General features: G+C 39.7%; 1 protein-coding gene across 1 annotated transcript; it reads right to left on the reverse strand.

The window, feature by feature from the left end:
• Positions 1 to 6,880: 6,880 nt before the first annotated feature.
• On the reverse strand, positions 6,881 to 7,993 carry LOC309548062 (E3 SUMO-protein ligase ZBED1-like; the record flags this gene model as incomplete). Its single annotated transcript, XM_082248031.1, has 2 exons — positions 6,881 to 7,336; positions 7,547 to 7,993. 2 exons carry the CDS (start codon positions 7,991 to 7,993, stop codon positions 6,881 to 6,883), a joined length of 903 nt encoding a protein of 300 aa, XP_082104157.1.
• Positions 7,994 to 8,536: the final 543 nt, after the last annotated feature.

The raw sequence follows: 8,536 nt of genomic DNA on the forward strand, positions 1-8,536 counted from the left end.
TTAACTTTAGTAACCAGTATAGATCCCAAGCAGTGACCATCACAGGACTCCAGCAGTGACCAGTTAACTTCAGTGTCCCCGTATATACATATTATTAGCATTAACTTACTTGGCTAGTGCAGTTTTAAAATAACCATTTTTCCCAGAATTCAGCTTTAAAAAGAATTTGAAAAAATGGTACATTGACACTTCTTTTTTTTCCTTCAGCCCGAGGTCTTATTTTTTAAAAGTAATTCTTGTTTCTGGAATCCCAGAAGGACATAAGAAGCAAGCCCAGCCAAAGCTATGGTACCAGAATTTGATGTTGGTATCACATATTGTTGCAATTGCACAGGGAGGGTATGCTGGTATGTAAACAATTATGGGGTAGCATATATGATTCCTTACAGTAAATTAGAATTTATAGTGCTGTACTGCTACATATATGACCATGGCAAAAAGCTTTCAGGGTGCTACAGTTTGAGATTTTAGGTACTTGCATCAATGATTGACAGCATGCTCTGTCTAATACAAATACAAACTACAAAGACAAAGAAAATGTAGAAAGTACACAAAATTGTCAATATTGTAGTGGACATCTAGGAGTATTCTACATGTGGCAGTTATACAGTCCAGGGGGTTGTATAAATAATGGTTTGCTTCCCAGTAATGCTACCTTTGGGCCTGGGTTTTTGCACAAGGCCTTAAAGTCAGCAAAGTAGGTCATATGAATCAAATATAATCTTTACTATATGTCCTGTGTTCTTGTGCTGTAAAAATGAGAGATATTTGGCCATATGTAGCTGATGGTTACATTAAAATAAACATTAATAGCAAGTTATTGGTGGTTCATGACTGTACAAATGTATTGATAGTGTTGACACCATTCTCAAGTAAATAAGGAAGCTGTATTCTCAGATGACTGGTCTCTAGTGAACAAATTAGTTACATTCTCAATTATATCAATTTTGTCTCTTTGAATCCACAGATGTTGGTATTTTCTGAATTTATATACTATGGACTAAAATTGTGAACTAAATGTATGCCGGGTTTCCTGATGATTTGGCTGGTGTATGGTAAGTGACTGCATTTTCAGGAATGTTACCAGCTTATAAATAATGTATTCGTGTTTTGTAATTGCAGTACCGACCAAATAGGCACTGTTTTGCAGTTGTACTTGGTAAAGACATGCATGGTAATGTAAACTGTAATGTATGGTAATGTAAACTGTAATGTCGCATGCTAATTTGAACTGTTAACAAATATATTGAAAAGAATGGGACTTGTAAACCCTAATGAAAAAAAAAAAACATAATAGGATTACAGAACCAAATATCTACAACTGTCAGGAAGTGACAGCATGGGGACATAAAGGTTATAACCACGATTAACACATTGTTGGGTGGCAGTCATGCTTATGCAACAGTGTTGTAACTGCATCAAATGAGTTTTTGTTTGTAACCAACAGAGAAAAACATCACACAGTTATATCGTAATATTTCTAAGATTTCTCTCCTTAGTGGAGCAAAAGTGGAGTTTTTTGTGCTAGCCACGTCTTGGATATGAAAGTACTGGGTTTAAGATAAAGGATTGGGGCATCAAGAAATACAATACTGCCACATTAATAAAATATCTTTTGGTGTTTCTTTTGAGAGATTCCTGCTGAAAGGAAACAGAAACGTACACTAAATTACACTGAAAAAATATAACTTTTAAATATTTTTTTATACAAACATTCCACACAAAATGAAGACTCTAGAGCGGGTTAAATTAATTGTAAAATTTTGATTTAGGCTTCATTCACATGGGCATAGAGGCCAGTACAGTGTAAATGAGCCATTTGTTTACATGTTTAGAACTACCTGGAGTCCCATGCAGGTGGCCTCTGTTAGTGAATGGACATGCAATGGCTGTATAGACACAGCCAAGCAGTTCAGTTTGGCAGGCATTCCAGACTTGATAAGAAGCTTCAAGAACTGTTGAAAAAAATATCAGTTTTTAAGGTTAAGGAGATATACAGTAAGGCTACATTCACACCTGAGCGTAGCGTTTTCGCTCGTTTTTTACTGCGATTTTACCACGATTTACAGGCGTTTTTACAGGCGTTTTTTGTGCAGGCGTTTTTAGATTGAATAGAGACCAATGGAAAACGCCTGTAATCTGCCTAAAAAGAAGCTCATGTACTTTTTTGAGCGTTGGGCGTTTTGCTCACAGCGTCAAAACGCTCAGATGTGGACAGGGGCCATTGAAATGAATAGGATTTGTCTTGTTGGGCGTTTTGACAGCTGATCCTAGAGCAGAAAAACTCCCCAAAGACGCCCCAAAACGCCTACATGTGAACGGAGCCTAAGAGAATTGGTGAGATCCTCTCCTGAAAAGCTTAATAAGGATTATTATTCAGAAAAAAAGATAAAAAAATAATTTGAGATCTTTTGGCATTTCAGACAGGAAGGGCTTAAAAATTGATGCACCTTTATAATAAACAAACCAGGACTTAAGAGATGAGGCTTAGGAGAAGATGGCAATTTATCAGATGTATCCTCTTCATCTTCTTTTGCTGCTTGCCATGTAGATTCCAGGACTTCACACAAACAATTCCTGGACGATGTTACTTCATCAAGGCTGAAGAACAATGCGCAGAGTGGTATGAAATCACAAGGTGGTGGCAACTATCTTTCTGACACGTTATTTACAAGTAAAAACAAAGACTATATTTCCATTCAAGTCCAATGATGGAGATTTAGATATGTTTGATCCTTCACAAAATGTTAAAGGTGGGGGCACATTAAGTGATGCACAATTGAGTTTGGAGACACATATCAGTCAATCACAGACAGTTTCTGAAGACATTTCAAAGTTTATTCCTACCTTTTTCTTTTTAGGAGTGGGTCCAACTTACAGTCTCAAGGACACCAAAATGGGGGGCACAGAAGTAGGAGGGAACAAGGGAAGAAACATGGACCGAACATAGGGAAGTATAAAAAGAAATCTGCTAAATTTCACACACAAACTAATTGTTAAATTATTGACAAGGGACATTGAAGCATTACCCTATAAAATGGTGAATGGAATCTGACTCCCAGACATTAAAGGGTCCTCAAATCACTGCAAATTTGTGAGGACACTGTATTTAAACCATTCAACCAGGGAGGCAATATTGTCATTATGATTCAGACAAATTATATTAGGATGTGGTAGTTGAGTTCCCAATATATCCCCCGCTACCTTGATTTTTGGTGGAGGTATATCGAAGACATCTTGATCTTTTGGTCTGGGCCTGTTAAACTGTTGAGGTTCAGTCAAGCTTTAATCTATTTTTCACCTTAACCCATGGTCAAAAGGTGCTTCCTTTTCTATATTTTTATGCATTTATAGAGATTGGTAAGGATATCACATAGTTATATAGTTAGTCAGGTTAAAAGAAGACACAAGTCCATCTGGCTCAACCAATAAAAAGTCACGTACTAAACACACGAAAAGCTGTAGCAAGGGACCATGTTGTTCGGTTATCATAGATCAGCCATGACAGTCTTGCAGGAAAGTTACACATTGCCACAGTGATTACCCCCTCCCTCCTCCTTAAATTCATGGAATGCATAGGTTTTACACTTCAAAAGAGCCATTATCTCAACTCAGAAACCAGCGCTTAAGCCTGCGCAGAGCTGTAAACAGCTGATTGAGTCCTGGCAGGATGTCTGTTTCTGCTGCCCAGGCCTATTGTAAAACTATGACCAAATCCATTAAGGATACCCAGAACTAATGGGGAGTATAAAAGGCATTTATAGAGTTATGCCCAATTCAAAACTTAAGAAATCCACACACGATTCATAAACTCAGACAGGAACATGACACATTAATAATAAGTATATATTTTAATGAGAAATGTTGTACTGAACAAAATAAGGTCATTCATGACCACACTAGAACATATAGAAGGAAAGATAGCTGTCAGATATTCCCTGAGTGACAAGTTTATCTGAGCTACCCTGTGTTTAGTATCACTGGACATGAAATTCAATGCTGAACAATAATCTATCAGTTTCAAGAATGCAACCGGTACATACTGAAAGATATGAATAGTGGTATAAAACTGTCTATAATGAAAAGAAATGGCTGCACTCAGATGTGGTCAAAATCCAGATTTATTGGACATCCCAATGTGGCAAAAAAGTGTCAAGGTAGATGTGTTTCACACACTAATATGTGTGCTTAATCATTACTAGTGGCAAGGTAGATGCGTTTCACACACTAATATGTGTGCTTAATCATTACTAATGATTAAGCACACATATTAGTGTGTGAAACGCATCTACCTTGCCACTTTTTTGCTACATTGGGATGTCCAATAAATCTGGATTTTGACCACATCTGAGTGCAGCCATTTCTTTTCTTTATTGACTGTCCACTAGGGCTGCGCATCTTCACTTACCTCACGATTCGATACGATTACGATTATTAGGGTCGCGATTCGATACGATACGATTCGATTCCGCGATGCATCACGATGCATAACGATTACTGCCCAATGCCCATGCCCAGCCCACTGCCCAATGGTTTTCAAAACTTTATAAAAAAAAACAAACAATCAAGCAGTCACAAATAAAAGAATCCTTTTTATTTTCATTTGCTTCAAAGGACACTTTCCTGGACCCTGTCATGGCCTGCAAGCCCTGCATACTTTAGTGCACTTGCACTGCAAACATATAGGAAGGTCTGAAAATGCAAACAGCATAGCAGAGACAGACAACAACACTAGTATTTTACTAGAAGTAACAGTAAAATTAGTAAAAAACTGTAGTAGTGCAGTTTACTGCTTCATAAAAGAAAATAATATAAGCCAGGTCTACCACCATTTAAAGTACAACTAAAGGCAAAACTTTTTTGATTTTGGATAAAATGTTGCCTATAGTTGTACTTTAAAGGCAAGCCAAGATAGAAGCCAGCCAGCCAGCCAGCCAGCCAAGCTAATATTCTTGTGAAAATGGTCATCATAAATTCCCACAAAACATTATATATAAATCCTTTTATGTGAATATGCATTGCAATAAATTCCAGGTGTGCCATAACCTGTCCTCTACAAAACAGAGCACTTCCTGACTAGTAGCAAACATCAAGGGTGAACCTGGCAATAGTGCACTGCTGCATAACTTCCATGTTCACCGTGATGTTTGTTTCCCTCTGCAACTGCCAGTCAACTCAAGTGAGTTGATGGCTGCTAGAGGGGAGTTACAAATATAAGCTTTAAGCTTATCAATTCACCTATGTCACTTTTTATGTCACTTACTTTACAGAAAACGTTACCTGCCCTGCAGACAGTCTCTGTCTCTACCACGATTAAACCCAACTGAAGCCAAGCCAAAGCCACCATTAGAGGAAGGAAAACCCTTGACAGAGTAAATTACCAACTGAAGCTTAAACCTTGAGTAAATCTTCATGGGATCACAAAAAAACACACAACAGTCTGCATCAGAATCATGAGAACTGAAAGGTTTGGCATTGGCACACTGGTACAACTCAAGGCATATAGGTTAGGTCAGGTTTGTGTGTATTTGTGATCCAGTAAAGATTTAATCAAGGTTTTACGCTTCAATGTATGATTGATTTAATCTTTCAAGGATGTCCTTTCCTGTACCGTGGCTGGCTTGCCTTCAGTTGTCTAGATACACTTTTACCTTTAGTATTTGTTTGGTTGAGGGAACCCCCTACACTTGCTATTGCTACAGAGTACAACAGACACCAGCAGACAGACATGCGTTGCAATAAATTCCAGGTGTGTGCCATAACCAGTCCTCTACAAAACAGAGCACTTCCTGACTAGTAGCAAACATCAAGGGTGAACCTGGCAATAGTGCACTGCTGCATAACTTCCATGTTCACCATGATGTTTGTTTCCCCCTCCAACTGCCAGTCAACTCAAGTGAAGTGAGTTGATGGCTGCTAGAGGGGAGTTATACAAATATAAGCTTAAGCTTAAATATCAATTCATGTGAATGGACCAATTTTGAAAACAAGCCATTCTCCATCTCTCCAGTGCCAGAAAAGCTGTAAAAAATATAAAATGTTCCAGGTTCACTGCGATTGTGTTTGCCCCTGCCATTGCCAGTCAACTAAACACAGTGTGTGTGTGTCGTGACTCGTGACAACTCAAAAGCTTATACGCAGCCTCAGCATCAACTCAACACACACACACACACACACTGTGTGTGTGTGTGTGTGTGTTGAGTTAATGCTAGAGCTGCGTTATAAGCTCTTGAATTGTCACGACAGTCAGTCAGTCAGTCAGTCACGTTACAGAAAGAAAACTTTACCTGCACTGCACTGAGCAGCACTCTACCATGTCGATTACATCTGTAACTGAAGCCAAGCTAGCCAACAAGCCACCATTAGAGGAAGGAAAATCCTTGAGAGAATAAATTGTAAACTGAAGCTTAACCTTGAGGAAATTCTATGGGGGTCACATTCACAAACTCACAAATATAGTATATTACACAAGAATCCACAATTGGTGTATTTATTTGTGATCCAATAAGATAAGATTTACTCGAGGTTAAGCTTCAAATGTACAAGTTATTTCTCTCAATGATTTTCCTTCCTATAATGCTGCACCGTGGCTGGCTTGGTGTCAGTCAGTTGTCTAGAAGAAAATACACTTTAATATTATTTATTTGGTTGAGGGTTAAATGAACCCCTGCCTACTTGCCTAGACACTTTTAGTGTGAAGCAACGGAACGGATTATGGATTGGAAATGGACACATTGGACAGGACAATCTTCAAAAACAAACCATCAGTGCTATAAAGCTATAAAACAAGACTGGTGGTGTGACTGACTGGTGACTGGCGGCAGATTGAATTAGTAATTACTAATTCATTAAAAACACAAATTAGTAATTATTTCAGTGCTTAGCATTTGGGAACATGTAGGTTTTTCTGTAAGAACACTAGATGATCCACATGCTCAGGTTTCAGACTGCTTCTTTTCGCTGTTATAACATCTCCTGCAGTAGAGAAAACCCGCTCTGCAGATACACTTGTACCTGGGATACACAAGTATTGCTTTGACAGCTGAGAGAGGAGGGGGAATATGACCTCATGCTCACGCCACCATTTCAAAGGGTCCTCAGTGAGAGGCAGAGGTGGGGCTTTACAATATTTTTCCATTTCGTCTTCTGCCTTGGCATAGGGGGTCTTAGGTTCTATTGCACCATCAGTGTAAGACTGGCCCAGCAAAGTCATGAGCAGCGATGTTGTGGCCTTTTTTTTGGGAGGAGAATGGATGTCCTCAATGGGTGTTTCTTCTTCCACAGTTGCTTTTTCCCTAGGCACTTCATCCACATTTGTCCTTCTATTAGATGTAATCTGTGTGTTTGAACAAAAGATAATAGTATAAGAAGAGCTGAACTGACTAAGAGTGTGATTCATTGATGAGGTGTGGGAAACTGCACGGTAATCCATACCATACAGTTCCACTTCCCACACCGCATCAGTGAATCAGGGCATGTTATTACACAACACAATGTAGCTGAGCTTCCAGCTGTCTGGGAGGAAACATGATGAAATTCTAATTACCTCCAAAGATGCAGCCTCCTCAGTCACTCCTTTGTATATCTCCGATCTCTCCTCCTCTGTGAGAATAAAAGGCAGTCCTTTAAAGCGAGGATCCAGTGCAGAGGCTGTATGAAGGATCTTCTTCTCTGCCTCACTGCTGTACCTCTTCAGGAGATCTGTTTTGATTGCATTCTCGATCTCATGGGTCATGGCTGTGTCTCCCATGGTGTCTGTCATGCTCTGGAGCAGTTGTGCATTTAGAGGGGCAATGAGTGACACTGTTGGGTTGCGCTCTTCTGACATCAGCAAGGTTGCATCCTTCATTGGCTTTAATGCACTCACAGCGTCCTCTGCATTTGACACATCTGTTTCATTGAGAGTGCAGAGATCAGACTCTCCTTTTCTGGCTTCTGGAGACAGCAAGGTGGCACAAACTGCAGGTTGTTGTTCTAAGAACCTCTCGACCATGTCATATGCGCTGTTCCATCTTGTTGGCACATCAGTTATTAGCTTATGATTCTTCAGGCCCAGACATTTCTGTTTCTCTTTTAGACAGTGGCTTGCTCTAGTGCTGCGATGGAAGAATGTGGATATTCGTCGCACTCTGGCGAGAAGACTGGAGAGCGTGGCCCCTTTCAGTGCCCACTGACATGCAAGATTGAGTGTATAGGCAAAACATTTAACATGAGGAAATTTACCAGCTTGAGCTGCAACTATCATGTTCGCCGCGTTGTCGGTCACAAGCACTACAGATTTATCAGACAGCTGCCATTCTTCCACGACATGAGACAGTAGCTCTGCCAGATGAGCACTTGTGTGAGACTCATAAATGGCTCTTGTTTGCAACACATGTGACAAGACCTGCCAGTCCTTAGTAACGTAATGTGCTGTTATTGTAACATAGGACTCCGTTGTGACTGAAGTCCATGAATCACACGTTATTGCGACTCGACTGGCTTGGTTTATTGACGCAAGTACCTGAGCTTTGGTGTCGTGGTAGAGTGCAGGTAT

Source organism: Pelophylax lessonae (genome assembly GCF_965119305.1).
Source record: "Pelophylax lessonae genome assembly, chromosome: 2".
Classification (NCBI taxonomy): Eukaryota; Metazoa; Chordata; class Amphibia; order Anura; family Ranidae; genus Pelophylax; species Pelophylax lessonae.